At 37.0% G+C, this 22,992-nt stretch overlaps 1 protein-coding gene across 1 annotated transcript in view; it reads left to right on the forward strand.

Annotated features, from left to right (window-relative positions):
* The window catches only part of LOC124625765 (transmembrane channel-like protein 7), a 50,783-nt gene extending 30,365 nt beyond the window's left edge, over positions 1–20,418 (forward strand). Inside the window, exons 3-5 of the mRNA XM_047149207.1 lie at positions 9,976–10,113; positions 10,791–10,891; positions 17,618–20,418. Of these exons, the coding sequence (XP_047005163.1) occupies positions 9,976–10,113; positions 10,791–10,891; positions 17,618–19,507 (2,129 nt within the window). The 3' untranslated portion in view covers positions 19,508–20,418. The remainder of the gene's footprint in view (positions 1–9,975; positions 10,114–10,790; positions 10,892–17,617) is intronic.
* The last annotated feature ends 2,574 nt before the right edge of the window (positions 20,419–22,992 follow it).

Genomic DNA, 22,992 nt, shown 5'->3' on the forward strand with positions numbered 1-22,992 from the left:
CCATGCTAAACAATTATTTTTGTACAACAAACTGTTTTGGGGTAATCAACTTCTTTTTCTATTTTAGCTAACCTAGATGTAACAGGCCTTTTGGGATCGTTCTGAAATAATAAGCATGGCCAGTAGAAGAGGATTTTTTATTTTTTATTTTTTTTATTTTTTATTTTTTACTTCAGATATATTGTTAGAACATTTGGAATACAAGTGATGTGTGGTAAATTTTCTACTATGCTTTTCTATAAACTGTTGAACTGTTTGATGGTCAATGTTTGAAATGCCCTTCCAAACAATTGTCTCCATCACTGTTATTAAATGGATAGGACCATTGCCCAGGATCACTTGGGTTCCAGCCACAGTCACTACATCCATCAGGCTCAGACTTTCATTCACTTACCTGTACCTCATGAGGTAGTAAAATGCCTACATCAGATGCCGCTAGTTTAGGTTTTTGCTCAGAACATATTTCTGCTTCTGTTAAACTGTTACATTTGACACTACTTTTCCACAATTTTTCAGTGTGTTTATGTTTTTCTTGTCACTGCTGTATGCTATATTTATGTGCATAACCTGACATTACCCTGGAAATAAATAATTCAAATGCCTATTAAAATATGTTTACATGGAAAAGGAAAGCTTTAAATGACATTAATTCCTGTAATAGCTCTTCTAAGTTCTGCAGTTTGCCTCCTCATTAAAAATTTCACTTCCCTTTCTTGTATCCAACACCAATCACATCTTAATAAAATTTCCTCCAGCTTGACTTTCATCTTTGCATAATGTAGAGATTACTACTATCTTTCTTGTTATTTGTAGTTCTGTATTATCTTGCTATTCCACTCATTGCTTGTTTCTGAAGAAGCCATTTCTAGTAATCTTGGTGTACCTACATTAATCAACTGAAATAGGGCAAATTCTTACAATTTTATTTGCTCAAATTTTTGATCTGTAATTCTCCCATTAGATTTTGATCTGTGGAGCAGTCATCTTTTTTTATTCTTGTAGTACCATGTCCATGGTTTATTTCTGCAGTGTTTGCTTCAGACTAGTCTATTCTGAATACACAGTTGATGCTATCATGGCACCACTAAGGCCTCATCTTAATACTCTTCTTCTTCTTCTTCTTCTTCTTCTTCTTCTTCTTATTCTTATTCGTTCAGGGTCACCCAGCATGATGTTGCATCTGCTTGCTTCATGTGCCAATAGCTCTTGCTATCTCCAGTCATCTTGTGGAGAAAATTGGATACCTTGTCCTTGCTGCAGAAGCGATGCCACTTTCCTTTACACTGTTACTCCCAATACCCATGGTTTTGTTGCCACTGAACACTGCCTTTTCCAATGACCAACTTACTCATTTATGCCAACCATAACCAACTGCATCTTCATCTGCAACTTAAATGTTGAAGAAATTGTCTACAGAAAAAATTGCAGCACTTACATTTGAACTCAAATGACACCATACTTTGCCATTGTGTTCTTGGATCATCTAGTGGAATCCTCTCTAGTCTCCCAGAATCCTAAACCCATCACATGTTTAGGGTAACTGTTAGTTGCTACCAGTTCTCCACATTTTCTCTTGCATTTGATGCCTCACATAGTGCTCTTTGGCTCATGAGTTTTCTTTCTGGGTGTTGGCCTCCACAGCATTGACAGGTTCATAAGAACCTTGTTCACATGAAAAGTGCCAAGCACTAGCAATAGCTCCACTTGGACAGGTGCCACCTTCTCTGCACCAAAAGATCATCTTCTCTGCACCAAAAGATTTCATTTGTTTTGTGGACACCATTACATACCACTTCTGAAATTACAAGCATGCACTCTCCAGGTTTTGTCAAGGCTTGGACAGGATGACACTTTCTCTATAAACAGATCTCAGGTGCCTTACCTCAACATAAGCCCATGACTCCTCATACATCAGCTAATCAATCATGAAGGAATACCCATTTCATTACTAAATAGCACCCAGAAACAAAAGGATTGAACTATGTTCTCCACCAAGGTATTGAACCATTGATACAGACAAGTCCACACCAGTTGTAGAGATCCTGCATGATGACCACATGGTGTATGAATCTGTACAATATATCAATACCTTGCAGTTGTAGCAATATCTCATGCCATTGTCACTTTACTGTGGAACAGTACAGATTGATTTGACTTTAATTCACTTCCCTAATTGACTTTGCTTGTATTTGGTTTTACATGTTTGTATTTAATTAAATCTGCTTTTCAGTCAGTGATCTACAATCTCTTACTTGGTTTTATGCTTGGAAAGATTAAAATCCATTAATACTGTTAACTAACACAGTAATCACCACATTACTCAGCTTCTGTGGCAATACAAAATTCATGCCAGACCAGGATTCAGACCTGGATTTTCTGCAAGCAGCCACAAGAAATCACATAAATTGATCATGGTACAATCAAATGTTTCTCACAAATCTTTAATGTCGTAATAGTTGAATAGTCTTGCAGTGATTGTTTTAGTGAATGGCTTTCATTATTTCTAAGGATCCTAACGCCCCTGAGTCTGTGATACAGCCCAGCCCCTCTGTCATACCTATTAACTCAATGATGCTGTTCCCACATACTCTGTGAGAGAAACCTTTGGTTGTGGTGTTTCAAAATAATAGGAAAGAAACATCAATGACATTGGAAAATTGAATTACTTTTGGAGGAGTTAACAGATGTCATAATTGATTAAGGTGGTTGCTCCTCATGAGTGAGAGAATCAGATTTGAACTTAGATTGTACACAACTTTCAGTTGTGTCATGGTGAATTAATTCTATTTGATTGTTGTAGTTGAGTTATTCTTTAAGTTTGTTCAGTACATTATAGCATAAAACAAGAAACCAGTGCAAGTAAGTTGAGAACTATACTGAGCCCACAGAAATCAAAAATTCGCTATACATACAATTAAAAACAGGAAGAAGATAAATACAATTAAAAACAATTAAGAATGAAACTTCCATTTTGCGGAAGCCTGGATCTTTGCCGTCTGAATACTGCCGTCACATACAACTTGGTACTTGAACCTCAGTCCACCAGCACATACAAGGCACAAGAAACAACTCAGAAATGAACCTGTGACAGCTCAGTATTAGAAATGGAAAACAACTGTACCTTCAGTTAGTGGTAGTAGCTACTGGTGGTGCAGCCGATCAGTATAGCTGTAACACTAATGATAACATACAAAATCTAGCAAGCCAACTGTTCACCGACAACATACAAATGTTCAGAGTCTGTAAGATTATACAGCAAACATAAAGTACTGTGGACCATTAGTTTAGTAAATCAATTATTAACACAGTCTGTCAGTACACTGCATGCAAGTAGTTGTTAGATAACAGTAGTTGTAGTATCCATCTGATTACAGACCTGTTCAGAATTGAATGTTGCTTGCAATGATCAATTATGCACATGCCGTGGCCACAACATAACCTCTTGTGCCTGGCATCCATGGAACAGAGGCTCATTATCAGCAAATCCTTAAGCCACAGGTTGCAGTGCCTCAAGACTGCTCTGGTCTGCAGGCCCACAATAACTCCATGCAGTGAGACAGCTGTGTGTCAGCAAGCCAACTCTCAACTCACAGCCTGGCCACCGAGTAACTGTGTTGTCCTCCTGGCTCTGCTCACTGCCCCGATGCACAGTGCATGGCTAGCTAAACACTTCCAAACCAGAGAGACAAGCTGCATGCATCAGTGGCAAAGTACCAGAAGTGCTACCAAACTAGAAGACCAAGTCGAAATAGTGCCACACATGGCACACAGGGAATTTTAAATGTATACAAAGAAGGGTACAAGCAGTAATAGGTTTGTTTCACCCACAGGAGTGCATCACAAAAATGCTGAAAAACGAACAGGAAGACACTTAAAGATAGTCACAAACTATCCCAAGAAATCCTACTTGCAAAGTTTCAGGAACCAGCATGAAGCGAGGAATCTAGGACTATGCCACAGCTCCCTACATATTGGTCTTGTAGGCACTACAAAGACAAGATGAAATTGATTACCACATGTACAGAGGCATTTAAGCTGGCATTCTTCCCACATTCCATATGGGAAGTATCCAATACCATACACTTCACAGTGGTTTTCAGAGTATGGACGTAGCTTAATAAACATTATAAATAATCATAGGTTTAACAATGTTGTCATTTTGTTAGTTTAGCAGTAGTGTGGAACCAATCCATAGGAAAGCGGTACAACAGAGCTTGAACATTACGGGAAGCTGCCCAATATTGTCTTCATTTCCAAAGTATCTATTGTTACAGAACAGTCTGGTGCCACATTATTAGTTGCCTGATTCATGATGTGGCAGCCCCTTGTTGACTGTGCACACAATGAGGCAATGTTTTATCAGACTCGACAAGAGTGCCAGAAGAGTTATAGATGACTCATGACATGCAACATTAACTTGCGCCCACAACAAAACACAAATCTGAATAATATTTCTAACACAAATCTGAATAATATTTCTTAATAGTCTGGTTACTTGTATCTTTCATTGTCGGGGATCGAGCACTACCATGTATTGCTTCATCTGTTCCTACATCACTTTAAAATGATTACTTTACATTGTAATTTTTTAGACGCCCTATTATATCACAGTATCATAACTATGGTATGATATAACAATATCTGCCTTAAGTAAATGTTTTTTATCCTCCAATCACAATATAATAGAAATTGTACATACTAGTTACCATGCTATTAGTTGTAAATGTGTTCTAAAGGTGATCGTGGTATATTAATTGACAGAAGAATGAAATAAACTAACTGTAAACGGCAGTTGTTGGGAATAAAATAGTCACACTTCATGTGAATGTGTTTTAATACCACATAATTGAAGAAAAGAAGACACTTCCTTCACTTACATCCTCTCAAGGAAATCACATTTTTTCTTCCATGTTACAAAAAATTCTAGAGAGCAGCATGCTGTAATTTGATCAATTAAGGGGGCAGCACATTCTGAACACATGAAAAATAGGTGGTGATCATGATTTTTTTTTTTCAGGTAAAGTAAAAAGTAATGTTAAATTTGATGATATTCCTTACACTTTTATCTTTAAGAAATCATTTTTGTGTCCATGTCAGATGCTCCCTCCAGCTGCTGCACAAGGTGGAAAAACCCCCTGCAGCAGGAACATTGGTCATCGGTGGGAATTCCCAAAGCCCTGCTATTGGACCTGTAACAAACTAATTTTTATAACTGGTTTTCAATGTATTTTCCATCAGCATACATAGGATAATTGAAAAAATAGTAAGTTCTAACAAATTGTTGATGTGTTGAAACAGGTGTCATGTTTTTACCAAAAACATTAAGACAAAAGCGTGCCCCGAAAACATACTTTTGAAGATATGGGAAAACAGCTACATACACTGACAGAGAATTCAATCTAGATTGCTGGCATCAAATTTCAATCAAAATTACGTGAACTATTCTCAAGTTATGTTTCCTGCCAATAAAAAAAAATATTTTTTAGAAAACCATGCTTAAAGTTTTGGGTTACAGTTTTTGTAATTAAGTTAAAAATACCTCTAGTTGGCAATCCTTGAACAACACAGAAATCCTTCCAAATCAAGGAGGTGGTTCTCCTTATTTTCTACATGCCCATGGTGGTCCAGTGGGCCTCTTTGCTAGTTTTTGTCATCCACTGCTCTGCTCGCTCGATACTCTTTTCATCTGCTTTTGTGCAGAACTTGTAACATGGTGGTCCAATCTCAAGTTGGAGCATATTTGTAATTTCCATACTGCCTGTTAGACCATTTTTAAAATTACATGCTGCCACATTGGCTGCAATGTCAAAAATTTTTTCTGCACTGTGAATCGCTTTACAACACAATAACAGAGTTTCTGACAAACTTGGAAAGAACAGTACAATAAAATAGGCATCTCAGATCACATTTTAAGCAAAAAAGAAAATATCAGTTTTATGAAATTTTTGGAAGAGGATTACCCATTAAGTACAGAACAATAGTTACAGCTTTACATGTGCACAGATTCTCATGTCCTTACATATTCATTCACTTCTAAAGTTGCTTACAATGTGATACTGTCACAAACTGTGTGAAACAGTTTCATGGTGATAAATTGTTGACAACTCAATAATTTGTTCCAGTCCTTCGTCAATCATTAACTTCATGGTAGATACTTTGTGCAGTACTCAGTAGGCTTATCTTAAAAGTAAACATAATATTTCTCCAACTTACAGTAGGCATACTGCCTAAGGGGAACACATTTTTTTTTATTTTTTTTTTTCAGCCATGGGTGTCTTGCTTACTATCATATCTAACTTTGACTTCTTACAATATCATAATCAGAAAGAAAAAATAGTTAAAATACTAAGAAAATAAACTACAAACTGAAAATGACTTCTGTATACAAATACGTTTATGCCGGAATACATTACATAGTAATTTGTCAAAGTACAGCTGAATACCCCTAACTACTAAATTGTAAATATACCATTAAAAATGTTCACACAAAAGTGATTGTAAGAGAAATCTTCTAAAAACATAGTAAAAACTGGTATTCTTTAGAAGTAGGTTATGCAGCACCTCCTACAGATGCGATCTGTAATTGGTGAACTTATTACCTGTGGTCACAGGTGTACACTTAACAGCCAGTATGAAACATGTTGAATCAAGCTATTTATAAACAAGTGATATTTTTACTTAGTTTTACCAAGCAGAACATCAACATGAAACTGAATAATAAATATTCAAGTACAGTTGGGTCACATTATTAGTTTCAAAAGACAAGTTCTCCTAGTGCCCTGATGTTGACTGCACAGGCCTTGTGGCAATGTTGTGGTGGATTAGGTAACAAAACATGCACACAAAAGAAACAAAAACTTGTATGTTGTAAAATACAAGAAAACACACGCGAGTAACATTCATTAATCGGCTAGTCACATGTTTAATTCAGTCTCAGTGGGTTGAACTCTACTGTGTACTGCTTGATCTCTTCTTTGATTCTTTCTAGATAATATTTTTTTTTATTTAGAGATGAATTAAATTTCTAATCTCACTACAAACTACTCATTACTGAATATGATACTGTTCTGTCAATTAAGTCCACATATCAGAACGAAATTTTCACTCTGCAGCAGAGTGCGCGCTGATATGAAACTTCCCGGCAGATTAAAACTGTGTGCCAGACTGAGACTCGAACTCGGGGACCTTTGACTTCGCGGGCAAGTGCTCTACCACTGAGCTAACCAAGCATGACTCATGACCCATCCTCACAGCTTTAATTCTGCCAGTACCTCATCTCGTACCTTCCAAACTTCGCAGAAGCTCTCCTGCAGACCTTGCAGAACTATCATTCCTGGAAAAAAGGATATTACGGAGACATGGCTTATCCAGTGTGTGGGACGTTTCCAGACTGAAATTTTCATTCTGCAGCGGAGTGTGCGCTGATATGAAACTTCTCGACAGATTAAAACTGTGTGCCGGACCGAGACTTGAACTCAGGACCTTTGCCTTTCACAGGCAAGTGCTCTACCAACTGAGCTACCCAAGCACTTGGTGGTAGAGCACTTGCCCGCAAAATACAAAGGTTCCAAGTTCAAGTCCCGGTCTGGCACAAAGTTTTAATCTACCAGGAAGTTTCAAGTCCACATATCCATCACCATTACACCAGTGTGCCCTGTGCATGCTGAAACATCACAGTACAACAAAACTACTTCCTAGAGACTGATCCTTCTTCACCATTCATCCCACTAACATGTGGATATTGTTTCATTTAAAATTTGTAGATGGCCCTGTGTCTGCTTAGGGTGAGAGTTAGATAATGTAAGTGATGCAGGTGGTCTTGGAGATTATTATTATTTGTTGCATTAGAGATGATTTGTAGCATTGTCTTTAGGTCAGAGGATTGAAAACATGAGTAGTTTAGAAATGGGCAACAGTATTACATAGATTGAGTACATGTTGGAATATGATTTTGTGAGAGTTGGGATGAATTACATAGATTGAGTACATGTTGGAATATGATTTTGTGAGAGTTGGGATGAATTACATGCCGAGTACAATGAAAGATTGTAAAATCCATGGTTGAGAAGGTGATTTAGTTGTTCATATCAGAGATGGTATTGTATGGTAAAAATATAGTGTGTGCTGCTTTGCCAGTGGCCAACATGTGTGTGTGAGTAGTGTTGCTTGTTTGTATAATAAGACACAGGAGATACATCTCTGGACAAGATGTGGAGAGTGGCAGTCTCAGATGACTGTAGAAAGATCTACAGCATAATTGTAACTTCAAATGCAATGTCAATAGTGGGTCATATGGTATGAGATGTGTGTTTTCCTCTGAAATAGTTGACATCTGTCAACATGAAAATATTGTTGGGGTTGGTGGGTGTTTTATGAAGTAAGAGTCTTATGGAACTGAGGTTTTAGAGGAAAGAGGACAGGATGCCATGCTCTGAGGCTGGACCACAAAAATAAGCTAGGTGAACGATTACTTATCCATCCACCCTCTGAAGTGCAGCAGTAAATTACTGCTAATAATTTCTGTCTGTTGCATAATACAAGCTGGTTGTACTTCTTCATTACTAATTACTTCTTGGTGCTATCTTCCCTGTAGAGCCTTGGCCCCTCTGATGATCACAATCTGATCTTGACCGTCTTCTGCTTGTTCCCTCCTTTGTCAAGCTATTCTCCACATCATCCAGCCACTGTTTCAGTGGCCCCTTTGCACCTTCCGCCACCTGGGTTTCTTCCGTAGACCTTCTTGACAGATCTATCCTCTGACATTCACTCTACATGGCCCAACCATCTTAATCTGTTGCTCTTGGTCAGCATAACAGTATAGCTCTTCCAATTCTTTGTTTTTTCTGTATTCTCCATTGTCCTGCCTCACTCACTGCTCCAAAAAATCTTTTTTGATATTTTCTTCTCCCATTTCCTCAGGAACTCCTCTTCTGTCACATCCTTGTCCATGTCTCTGAGCTGTATATTACCACTGGCCTTATAACCATTCAATAGACAGTCACCTTTGATTTTCTGCTCAGGCTACGCAACTGAATAACCATAATAAAAAATCAGTAAGCTTTATTTCCCACAGCTATCCTTGCTTTTATTTCTTCTCGTATGCTGTTACCATTGGTTACTAGCACTCCCAAGCACTGAGACTTGTCACATCTCTCATAGTTGGCTCCATTTAACGTGAGGTATTTCTTTTTAACAGCAGCATTTATTTTGGAAGCGAAGAGATACTGTGTTTTGGTGTCGTTTACTCGAAGCCCTAACTCTTCTGCCTGCTTTTCTAGTTTGCCATATCCTTCTCTCAACTCTTTCAAACTTCCAGACAGCATGCAAATTTCATTGGCATGTGCTAGGTTAAACAGTACACTAACTGGGTTATCAATCTCCACCTTGCTTATCACTCTCTCTGAAACCGTGTTGAAAAGTAGTGTGGATAACACATCCCCCTGTTGTCACTCTTGGTTAACTTCAAATTCTTTAGTGAAGCACAATAAGAATTTACTTTTTCACTAGCCAATGGTATTTTATGACATGAAACAGCTGCACAATCTTAAGTGATGGTGTACATTTGCAAATAAAAGTTTAAACAGTTTGAAACATTATGGTGAAATAACGTATTCCATTCTGTGCAGTTTCCTTTCACCAAGCATATGAAAATGAGAGCTTTATTAGTATAAGGCATTGTGCAAGTTATCTTAGATATGTTATCAGAATAAACAGGCAGCAAAGTTACTGAGAAACTGAATATTTAAGGGTAAAGGAATTGACAAAAAAGAATGAAGGCTTTGAAAAATGTCTACAAGCCATTTAGTGATCTTTCTATTTCAGTATAACAGCTTACATGGGAAACACATATATGAATTTAAGACACATTTTTTAAAAGCATTAGTCCATACAGTGAAGAAACTTAAAACAATTTGAGGAAATGAGTTTGATTATATTTTGTGCTCAACATTGACTGGTTTATTTTAAACATTATAGCAACTGCAAAACGTGTAAGAGGAGATGCAAAGCCAACATTGCGCCGACGAACATCTACACGCAGTCGATGCCACAGCACTGCACGTCGTACATCTGCAGCTGTTGACACACATGTTGCGATGCTGCCTGACCTATCAGGTACATGAAAATAAATCCAATTTTTTATGTTGTTTATGGACCATAACTCCACATATAACCAGAGCAACTAAACCATCCTGCCCAGAGTCCTTTCCACACCTCGCTAAGAAATATTCAACTGCCCACCCAATTGGTGCAATATCCTCATACATCCAACTCCTCATACGTGGGGCCAGAATGAGCTCAGTGATTACGCCACTTTTCTATCCCAAGCACCAGTTGCCCCTCCCTCCCAGCTCTCAGAGCCATCCTTGTCCAACCTTCCTCCCACTGCCTTGCTCCCTTGCACACTCCATGCACATGCAAGACAATCCTCACCCTAACTGAGCTGCTGTGTCGGCACAATGTATTCACTAAAAGTAAGTTTGTGTGTGTGTGGGGGGGGGGGGGGGGGGGGGAGGGGGGGGCATGCATATCTAAATGTATGTTTACTTTATAGCTAAGAAAAAGGATTTGTATGAAAGCTAACAGAATTCTCAGCCTTGTTCATGTGCCTTTTGATGATTCAATGTGTCTACAATCCGATGAGGTGGTACCTTTACTCCTTAAATTATTTGAACTATCATAATGAGAATGTTACACCGTTGACTAGTATACATCAGTATCTTTCATGATAAGACATCCTACACCAATGTACTTTATGTTCTGATGAAGTTGCCGTTTGGTCCTTTAAACAGAAATCAAGTCAAATGAGGAAAGAACATGGGAGGAAATCATGCAGATTAAAGCAATGCCTGTGAGCATGTCACAGAAGAAGGAGCTCAAATCCAAACTGCAGGTATGGTGTACTTCAGTTTTGTGTGTGTGTGTGTGTGTGTGTGTGTGTGTGTGTGTGTGTGTGTGTGTGTGTGTGTGTTTTTGGGCATTTCTACTTCTTTACAAAAAATTAAATGTAAAGTATGAAAGAGACTTTTTATATTTTCTTTTTTCTTTATTTGTTTGTGCCAAGTACAAATAATGAATGAGAAAATACAAATTATTGATCTTAGTGATGTAATTATCAATTCAAAAGTAACTTCATATTATGACATTTTACAGAAATTATACAGTATGTGACAAACCTAAACCTCTTCATAATTCAAAGTAGATATAAATATAGAAAGAAACAGACTTGTCTGCAAGGAAATCAGAACTCTAGATTGTGATTATGTATGATGAGGTACAACAGATTAATTCAAATAACAAGCCACAGCTTAGAAAATTAAGATGAAGAGACGTAGATGAAAGCTGCAATTATTTAATAAAGGTACTTAAACACATAGCAGAGGAAAACCGAAGCACAGATGGAATAAGGCAGCTAATAGTGAGTTTCGAACAAATGGTAATAGGAACAAAATAAAATACGTTGAATTAAACAAAACTATTTTTAAATGTCTTCAAGAGGTTTTGAGAAGATACAAAACATATTCTATGTTAATTGTAACAGAAGAAAAGCAGAAAACTTTTAAATTACACGGAGACAGAACGGCTGGCCAGTACTTAGCCTCTAGGAGGTGAAATTCATAGTACTGCCAATACACACAAATAAAAGTAAAAACAAACTTCCTGGCTATTAGTTCCTCTTTAAGGGTGGGAAGAGTATTACAGTAGGGGTTGGTTGGAAAGGAGGTGTAGGCCACTCAGGCCCTAGTTGAGAGGGACCCATCTGTTGTCAGGAAGATGGGAGACAAGAGTTTTGAGAAGGGTTTGATGGAATTTTAAAGTGGGTCCTTTAGTAATGAAGATCAAACAGGATTGAAGCAAAAGTATGTAGGACTGTTGTGTGAATATGGCAAGAGCATGTTTGCATGAGGGGTGTCTGTATTCAGGTATGCAATTAGGGAACATTATGAAGTTCATGAAAACGGGAGAGATGATTTACACTAGTGAAGGTAACATTGAAACAGAAATGAGCTGGAAAAGGTGGAGAGTTTCTGTAGGAAGGCAAAGTGTCCACATGGAGAATGTACAGAAAATAATGGTCAGTAAAATAATATCAAAACTGGAGATACTTTTACATTGTGAAGATCACTGAAAGCAAATAATACTACAGGTTATCGGCAATTGGTGAGAGGCGCTCATCATCAGTCAGTGAGAAGAGATAACTAAATAACAAATGACAGAGTCAAAAGGTTAAAATTGTATACCAACTATCAAAAGACATAAACAATAAATAAAAACATCAATCTCCATCAACAAAAATAAAATCAGTCATTATGACTTCAAGTGCACTAGCCAGCAGAATGAATTTGCTTTACTCCAAGTATGATAAATTGTGAGAATACAGGCAAAAGGTGAACTTCTTCAAAAAAATTTCCAACGGGGAATTGGAACAACAAATAACTCTAAAACTTTCAGACACAATTTGAGGAAAAAAAACCTTTCAGTGGAGGAAAGTGTACTAACTAAGCATATATTCCAACACTTCAACAACAACAAAAACTGGATTAACGTAAGTCAAAGAGGCATACTGTAGATGGATGGATGTTTCTGGAGCTGATATCCAAAACAGAGAGCATTTCAGAACTAAATTTGAGAACTTTGAGGATTTTCAAGAGGAAGAAGAAAGCATGGATGCATGAATATTCTCCAAAGAACGGAGGAAACAGCAGAGTGAAAGTGTAAAGAAATATTTGAAAGAGGAGAAACACTACAGGAAATAAGAAATCACAAGTTATTGTTGTATGGGATTGACATTGTTAACACTGAAGGAAGATCATCAAATATAGAAAAAATTTCTGGATACCGAAACAAGATAACAACACAAAGGAAAAAGATTAACAAACAGGTAAGAGAACAGTAGCAATGGAAAAAATATTTTGATGCAGAAAAGACCTTGCCAAATCACAAATGTGGGATTACGGACAAGAATTACAGGTAACACACTGGAAAAAAAGATGATGAATGCCAGAAAGGTGGTTAATTGTGTCAAAAGCAAAATTCACTAGGGAATAATATAAAATTCCAGGGTGACAAAATGGCCCAGTATGTACCTTCAAAGGACCAGTTTACACACATAAGTGAAAACAACTGTTCTGACCTCCAAAACAGTTAGTTACTTACTCACAGAGGGAAGACGGAAAGATTGAGAAAGATTAGAATAGATGGGTAGGTTACTGGGTCCTGAAACTTCCTGTGTATGCAATCTCATGAACAGTTTTCAGTTTTTCTCAACGTTCCGTACAGCAAATGTTGTAAATTTTTCTCCTTGTTCTTGAGGAAAGAAGAACTACAAGAAAGGAGGCCCCAGATTGATAATATCTTTATATTACAAATCCATCTGTCAAGACTGTGAGAAGAGAATTGACTCATCAAAATTCCCAACAGTAACTCAAGATTTATGGTAAGAGCTTCATATGCTTCGCAGAGATGATGTGTCTGTGTGGTTTTAGTGGCCAAACCACCAATCTTATGAATCAGTTTTCTTCCTAATATTTTCTTATTAATGTACTAATGCTACACAGGATGAAAGCTCTTAATAATTTAAGTGCAAAATGGACTGTTGAAGGGTAGTTGTGCAATATTCCATGAGTGGAAAAGTAGTATGTTGTGTGTTAATTAAGACAGTGTCAGTATACCCTGCATGCTGAGAACTATTGTGGTTTTCACACTGACAACATTGAACATAAGTTGAAAGTGAGCAATGGGTGAAAGAGATTTTCATGTACGAGATTACATAGTTTGTTGTGTGTGTCAGAAAATCAAACAATGTTAAGTCCAGGATGGAATAACAACAATATGGAAAGGACAGATCACTAATCATCACATTGAGGGGGCATTGGGTTGCAGACAGGCACAGGGAAAAAAGCTCAAATATTTTTTGCGTTCTTTTCCATTGTGACTGACTGTGACTTAAGGGCTCCTCGTGTGCATTTTGTTCTGTGAGTGTGGAATCTCTAATATTTGTTCCAAAACCCTACTGCAAATCAACATTTGTTGTATGGGCCTGTAATTCAGCAGATTACTCCTATTTCCCTTTTTGAGTATTGGCGTGACTTGAGCAACTTTCCAGTCTTTACGTGCGGATCTTCCTGTGAGTGAGCGGATGTATATATAATTTCTATATATGGAGCTATTGTATCAGCATACTCTGAAAGGAACCTGACTGGTATACAGTCCGGACCAGAGGCCTTGCCTTATTAAGTGATTTAAGCTGCTTTGCTACACTGAGGATATCTACTTCTATGTTTCTCATCTTGGCAGTTGTTCTTCATTGGAATTTAGAAATATTTACTTCATCTTCTGTGGTGAAAGTGTTTCATAAAACTGTGTTTAATAACTCTGCCATCCATGACTTCACTGTTGATATCATGCTATGAAGCTATTGATTGTGTCTTGCCACTGCTGTGCCTTATGTACGGCCAGAATCTATTTGGGTTTTCTGCCAGATTGCGAGACAAAGTGTCATTGTGGAAATTGTTATAAGCATCTCGCATTGAAGTACGCACTGTCTTTCAAACTTCTGCAAAACATTGCAAGTCGTGTGGATTTTTTGTTCTCTTAATTTTGGCATGCTTTTTCTGTTGCTTCTGCAACAGTGATCTGACCCGTTTGTGTACCATGGAGGATCAGTAACATCACTTATTAATTTATGTCATATATATCTCTCAAATGCCGTCAATACCATCTCTTTGAAATCATTCCACATCTTTCCTACACTTATATGATCAGATCAGAAGTAGTGGAGACTGTCTCTTAAAAAGGTGTTAAGAACTTTTTTATTAGCTTTTTTAAATAGACGTACTTTCCATTTCTTTTTGATGGTTGTGGGTGTTATGGTATTCAGCCTAGCAGCAACTGCCTTGTGGTCGCTAATCCCTATATCCACCATGATACTCCCTATTTGTCCAGAATTATTTGTTGTTAGGAGGTCAAGTATGCTTAAGCAACCATTTATGCTTCAAATGGGCTCATGAACTAACTTGAAAATAATTTTCTGAGAAAGCATTCAGCATGACATTTTATGCCTGCTACTGGCTTTAAACATATAATTTTTCCAGCATATTGAGGGTAGATTGAAGTCACCATGACTATAATCATATGATTAGGGTACCTATTTGAAATGAGACTCAAGTTTTCTTTGAACTTTTCAGCAACTATTCTTTCGAGTCAGGGGGTCAGTAAAATGATCCAATTAATAGTTTAGTCCGATTGTCAAGTATAACCTCTACCGATACTATTTAGCGAGAACTGTCTACTTCAATTTCACAACCAGGTGAACTGCTTCTGACAGCAATAAGTTCTCCACCACCAACTGTATTTAATCTGTCCTTGCAGAACACTTTTCGGTCATTTGTAAAAATTTCAGCTGAAGTTATGTCCGGCTCGAGCCAGCGTTCCGTACCTAAGACTATTTGAGCTACAGTGCTTTGTATTAGCACTTGAAGCTCTGGTTATTTCCCAACACAGCTACGATAATTTACAACTACAATGCCGATCATTTCTACAGCTACCTTACTGTGTTTTACCTGCCCCCTTTTAGACGGACGCCCTTTCTGTGGTTTCCTGAGACCCTCCAACCTAATAAACCACCCAGTCCCTTCCACATAGCCCCTGCTACCCGTCTAGCTGCTTCCTATATGTAGTGGACTCCCAATCTATTAAGCAGAACCCAGAAACCCACCACCCGATGGCGCAAGTCAAGGAATCTGCAGCGTACACAGCCACAGAACCACCTCAGCCTCTGATTCAGACCCTCCACTCGGCTCCGCACCAAAAGACCACAGTCGAACATTATGAATTACCTCAAAGAAAATTTTTCATTGACACATAATCAGCATGGATTCAGAAAATATTGTTATTGTGAAACACAGCTAGCTCTTTATACTCATGAAGTAATGAGTGCTATCGACAGGGGATGTCAAACTGATTCCATATTTTTAGATTTCCAGAAGGTTTTCGACACCGTTCCTCACAAGTGTCTTCTAACCAAACTGCATGCCTATGGAATATTGCCTGAGTTGTGCGACTGGATTCGCGATTTCCTGTCAGAAAGGTCACGGTTTGTAGTAATAGATGGAAAGTCATCGAGTAAAACAAGAGTAATATCCTGCGTTCCCCAAGAAAGTGTTATAGGCCTCTATTGTCCCTGATCTATATTAACGACATAGGAGACAATCTGAGTAGCCCTCTGAGATTGTTTGCAGATGATGCTGTTATTTACCATCTTGTAAAGTCATCAGACAACCAAAATGAATTGCAAAATGATTTACATTAAGATATCTGTATGGTGTGAAAAGTGGCAACTGGCCCTGAATAAAGAGAAGTGTGAAGTTATTCACATGAGTACTAAAAGAAATCTGCTAAATTTTGATTACGCGGTAAGTCACACAAACCTGAAGGCTGTAAATTCAACTAAATAGTTACGGATTGCAATTACAAGTAACCTAAATTGGAACAATCACATAGATAACGTTGTGGGTAGAGCAAACCAAAGACTGCAATTCATTTGCAGGACACTTGAAAAGGTGCAACAGGTCTACTAAAGAGACCGCCACTTACACCACACTTGTCCGCCCTATTCTGGAGTATTGCTGTGTGGTGTGGGATCCGGATCAGGTGGGACTGACGGATGACATTGAAAAAGTTAAAAGAAGGGCAGCTCATTTTGTATTATCGCAAAATAGGGGAGATAGTGCCACAAACATGATACTTGAATTGGAGTGTCAATCATTAAAACAAAGGCATTTCTTTGTTGCGACAGAATCTTCACATGAAATTTCAATCACCAGTTTTCTCCTTCGATTGTGAAAACATTCTGCTGGCATCCACCTACGTAGGGAGAAATGGTCATCAGGATAAAATAAGAGAAATCAGGGCTTGCACAGGAAAATTTAAGTGCTCATTTTTTCCCGCTTGCTGTTTGAGTGTGGAAAGCTAGAGAAACAGCTTGAAGGTGCTTCATTGAAACCTCTGCCAGGCACTTTATTGTGAATAGCAGAGTAATCATGTAGATGTACATGTCGGTGGTTAAAATGGGCACATGATTGTACGTAGATTATATTTATTGACATAAAAGAGAAAGAAGCTTTTTGGATATAATGGGATTTATTAGCCAGTTATGGTACATGTTTGTGCTTCGTGAGCAGTGTATCTGTCACTCATACTAGGAAACTAATTTTGGGATATAAAGACAGGTTGTCAGGCTTGTGGTTCACTTTCTGTTTTAAGAAAACATTTTATTTGCTTTCTAGGCAGTTAGTTGTGATAAATTAAAATATGTGAATGCATCTTAAACAAGTCTGTTCATTTCACAGACTAGTTGTAGCTTTTTTTTAATGGTTAATATTGCTATAAACATATGAGTTAACATTAAATTTCACTAAGTTGCCTTCACAAATTGTATTAGTCAGCTTCTGTTTTCCATTGCCTTCTCCAGTTAATCTCTTACTAAAATTTGTCATCATCTCATTTCTGATTTATTCTGTTCCACATTGCAATAGTTCTAGTTAATTAAACCTCTCAAATATGTGCACCTACAACTCATTAGATGGCTGATTTTTCATATAATGTATGTGTTCTTTAGAATGCAGATAAGCTGAGGCTACAAGGCTATGAACAATTCAAGTGGCAAAGAAGAAAGTTCTGGCAACATTTCAAGAATCGATGGAAGGAAACTTACTCAAAGCTTGAACTGTGGCGACACAGTCTGAAGAAGATTGAAGGAAACTTTGGCACTGGAGTAGTTTCATATTTTCTCTTTGTGAAGTGGCTTATGTTTTTGAATTGTGTTATTTTCTTTTTTTTTCTTTGTTTTGTTGTGCTTCCACAATTGCTCGTGAGACCTGAAGACACAAGTAACTGTGATGGCTTTAACAGTTCTAGTAGCTTTAATGTTAGCACAAGTGAAGCAAGTGTCAATGTCTTAGACATCATTCAGGGAACAGGGTGGATGGAAAAAACTTTGATGTTCTATGGTTTTTATTCTAATGGGACTTTAGGAGGAAGTGATACATCATATTTGTATTATAATTTGCCTCTTGCATATATAGCAGTTACATTAGTCTGCTTTTTGATGAGTTTGTCAGCTATTGTCAAATCTGCTGCTCATGGCTTTAAAGACAGGTTGATGGAAGGTGAGGGACAGTTCTACCAGTATTGTAATATAGTGTTTGGAGGGTGGGACTACTGCATACATAATGAAAAATCTGCCACTATTAAGCATAAAGCTATATTTAATGAGATAAAGGGATGTCTCGAGGCAGAGAGACTGGAAGAAGAGAGGCAAAGTAGGTCAAGAGATGAAAAAGTGAGACTGTATCTTTTACGTTTTGCAATCAATTTGATGGTTCTTCTTGTCTTGGCTGGGGGAGGATTCCTAATTTATTTTGTTTTCAAGTCCTCACACACTGCTCTGGATGATTACAAGAGAGACACAGAAGATTTTGGAACTATAGAAAACATGTATGTTTTGCTGCTGGAATACTTGCCATCTATAACAATAGTGGGGCTTAACTTAATTGTACCAAATATATTTATGTATCTAGTCACTTTAGAAAAGTACTCACCACTCTTTGTAGTTAGAATAACATTGATGAGAACAGTACTGCTGCGACTGGCATCCTTAGCAATTCTCCTAGTCTCATTTTATAATGTTATAAAGTGTGACAACTGCAATCCTCCAAGATGCTGGGAAACGTATGTTGGTCAGCAGTTGTACAAACTAGTTGTTATGGATTTTGTCACTCACATTGCCACTACATTTTTGATCAATTTTCCACGCATGTTAATTGCTAAGCACTTCAAAAGTAAGATTGCCAAACTGATAGGAGTACAGGAATTTGAGTTACCACAACATGTCTTGGATATCATATATAGCCAGACATTATGCTGGTTAGGAAGCTTTTATGCACCAATTCTCCCCTTTCTTGCTACAGTTGAATGTTTCCTTCTTTTTTACATCAAGAAGTTTTCTTGCCTTGTTAATAGTACACCATCATCCACTGTCTATAGGGCATCCCGCTCTAATTCTATGTTTATGTTTGTTCTTTTAATATCATTCTTATTGGCAGTTGTGCCAGTGGCCTATTCAATAGCTGAAATTACTCCATCTGAATGTTGTGGCCCATTTAGAGGTCATTTTTCAGTGTGGTCTTTTGTCATTTACACATTTGAGCAATTTCCATCGTGGATTAGAAGTGTGCTATTTTTCTTCTCAACTGCAGGATTTGCCGTCCCAGCCTTTATAGTTCTAGCACTGTGCTTGTATTATTTTCATGCTGTGTCTTGTGCTAATAAACAAATGGTAATGGTACTAAAAAACCAGCTAGTTTTAGAGGGCCATGACAAACAGTTCCTTCTAAACAGGCTGAGTGCAATTATCAAGCAGCAGCAGCAGCAACAGCAACAAGAACAACATAAAGCAATGCGCCAAGCAGAAATGTCCAATGTCGAAGGAATTTCAAATGCCAGTTAAACATACCCTGATGCTGCTACACACATGTATAAAAAGTGGAAGTCCTTCTGCAAAGCATTTTTACCAAATTTTATATAAATTTAAACTTTTGATATTCTTCTTTAGAATAATTTTATACAGATGAGATTTGAATACTTGCAAGAGCTTTCCTTTTTCATTAACTGTGGTCTTTAACAAGCCAGCATTCACTGTAGTGCTCACCAATTTGTCAAATTGCCGGGAGTTCCTTATAGGCAAATGTTATTGAGATAATGTAAAAAAAAATAGTTACATTACTGGCTGTGACTGATGTAACATTAGTGAATTCTAGATGTTTTTTCGTGTGAAGTAGTATTTATATGTTTTAGTACCACAAAATGAAGTCACTGTTGCTCTAAAATATTTGGTTGGAAATATGAGACTGATTCTCTTCAGATTTTTTGTTACAAGAAATTGCAAGGAAAGAAACGTGTGTGATTGGATCAATTGTTTTTAACATATTTTTAATGTACTACCAGACGTGTAATGATTGTTATCTAGTCATGTATCTATTCAGTTCTAGTTACCACAAAGAGCATTCCTTGTGTTTTTAAAATGCTGCTGCTCTTTCATTTTTCTGTTTTAAAACCTCAAAGAAACTTTGTATATTCTTCATTGTCTATTCACATTCTTATATTGTACAAAACTGAATTACAGATCAGTTTGAATAAGTAATTAGTGTTATTTGCCAGTTTCAGTGCACTGGACAATTTAAACGCATGTGCTGTGAATTTGATTGAGCATCCTGTTGTGTATTAAAGATGAAATGGACTAGAGTTAGAGAAATAATTGTTCTTTTAATTACTTGCCCCCAAAGAGACTTTCTCATGTATTAGGGGCCAAACTGTTTGTAATAAACAAAATGTGATGTAAAAGTCTCATAATGTACATAATTCCATGTGAGTTTTTCATTTTGTGTGTGTGTGTGTGTGTGTGTGTGTGTGTGTGTGTGTGTGTGTGTGTGTGTGTGTGTGTGTGAGACATTGTTAAAAAAACTCCTGGCCTGTTTAGTTAAGGAGTGATGATTTACTTTTTGCTCTGATCAATTCTACTGTGTTCAGCTGTGTTGAAGTAATTTTTTCCTCATACTTTGCTTTTGACTGACATGTTAAGGGATGTAGGAAGTGAAACGGGCCGACTTGGAGCAGGAGAGGCACCACAGGACATTTTAATTTACACTGTCTATACTTTTACAAATAAATTAATAAAATTTTGTTAACATGACCAGGAAGGATTCAGGATTCACACTCATACCACAGGAAGTTCAAAAACATAACAAAACATTTTTTTACATGTGAAATTTCATCATTTTTTTCACTTGGTATTAGCTGCATTTGTTGCTGTAGGTACACTTTTCTTCATAAGTAAGAGAGATTCTTCGATGAATTTTGCACAGCATACAAACCATACTTATAGGTGTATGAAACTCTAGAATTTCCCAAATCTGTTAAAAACTGTGGTAAAAATTGAGATAATTAACTATAAAATTCGAGTTTTCTCTAAACACAAAGTTTAAAACGTAACAGCCCATTCATTTGTCCATAGATTAAATAAATTCTAGAGTTTCATACACCTGTGAGTATGGTTTGTAAGCTGTGCAAAATTCATCGAAGAATCTCTTACCTATGAAGAAAAGTGTACCTATAGGAACAAATGCAGCCAACAGTAAGTGAAAAAAATCATGAAATTTCACATTTAGAAAAATATATTTTTTCGTGTTTTTGAACTTCCACTGCTATGAGCGTTAATCCTGAATCTTTCCTGGTAATGCTGACAAAGTATTATGAATTTATTTGTAAAAGTATAGACAGTGCAAATTAAAATGTCCTATGGTGCCTCTCCTTCTCCAAGTCGGCCCGTTTGACGTCCTACCCCCCTTAAGTAGTACATCATTTTGTTTTCAAACAAATTCTGCAAGATCACAGACTGGTTGGCTGTACCTGCTTTGAGCCCATTACTATAGATAATGCAGTTAAAGCAAAATTATAATTGTATCATAATGTCGGTATAATGTTCCCCAATGTTGATGAATAATTTGCACGTGAGCTGTAATTACTAGCTATTATTTAGCTCACCTTCATATTTCTTCATGAACAAGGATACTGTGAAGGTCAGGCTTCTACCTCACATTCAGTAGTAACACTGAAAGTATAGAACTTACAAGGAGACCACATGACAATCAGATTTCTGTAATTTCTTATATTTAAGGTACGCAAAGTTCAGAGCTCATGTATCAGTCTTCCCAAGCGGTCCCATACAACTCATAAAAATGCTCAAAAAAATCAGCTTTGAAGTTTTTCAAGCATCTTTAATACTCCAAAGTAGATTATTTCCCAATCAATGCAAGATTTTAGACAAAAACACGTGTTCTTTGAGCATTTCCGTGATGTGTATACATAAAGATGGAACAAAATAGGTAGCACTCAAAGATAGTAATGGCTGGATTGCCGGTTAGAGTCTCTTTTCGGTCATTTTTTCAGTTTTTCTGATTTAGTTTGACAAAATACGTTATTTAAGTGTAAAATTCATCAAATATATGCTAATTAACACACATCTAATTGTCATTTCACTATGAAAAATGCAAGTTTTCTTATTTCTAAGTACATATTACACACAAAAAGCCAGTTTCCATTGAAAATGTAAATTCTTCCTTACCAATAGTTCGTAAAAGGTTGTGAATAAAGATTGTTAAATGTAAAGAATTATTACAAACTATTTTTTTTAATTTTTATGTATTTTAGGCTTCACGGAAATGTTCATAAAATGAGCATTGGTTAAGAATTTTCCATGGCTGGAAATCAAACCCGAGTCGCCCACATGGCCTGCTGAAATAATGACTTTGCTTTAGGATATTAAAGATGCCCAGAAAACTTCAAAAGATATTTTCTCAAGAATTTATGAGAGTTGTATCGAACGTCTTTGGAAGATTGATGTTGGTGCTTTGAATTTCATAAATATTAAAAAATACAATTACCACACTGTCTCCTTGCAAGCATTAATAAATATGACACTTCTCTAATCGGTATGACGTATATTCTTGCAATATTGTACAGTTCTCTTTGTGATGAACAGTACTTTTTTTAGGAACATAATAATAATTAGCTGACTCAATCTCAACATAAATATCAAGCTGGTAGATTGAAATATGACAACAGAATAATCAGTTTTTGACAGATCTCTATACATCTCTTGTTCACTATGACACCATTAGCATTGTCATGGCATGCTTTTTACTTGGCTCACCCCAGTTCTCCAAACCAAACACAGTACCAGCAGCCACTGCAGTTCATGGAAATACTGCAGTTGTTGTTCAATTTTGAAGACAAGTTGCATCTGTCTACCCTGTGCACATGCAAAAACAATGACAAAAAAATTGAAACCGCTCTGGATTCCAAACTATTTAACTACTAAATGAAACAATGGAAAATCCAGGATGGAATGTAACAATACCAGAGAAGGAAAGTTGC

The sequence above is a fragment of the Schistocerca americana genome, chromosome 1, assembly GCF_021461395.2.
Source record: "Schistocerca americana isolate TAMUIC-IGC-003095 chromosome 1, iqSchAmer2.1, whole genome shotgun sequence".
Taxonomy (NCBI): Eukaryota; Metazoa; Arthropoda; class Insecta; order Orthoptera; family Acrididae; genus Schistocerca; species Schistocerca americana.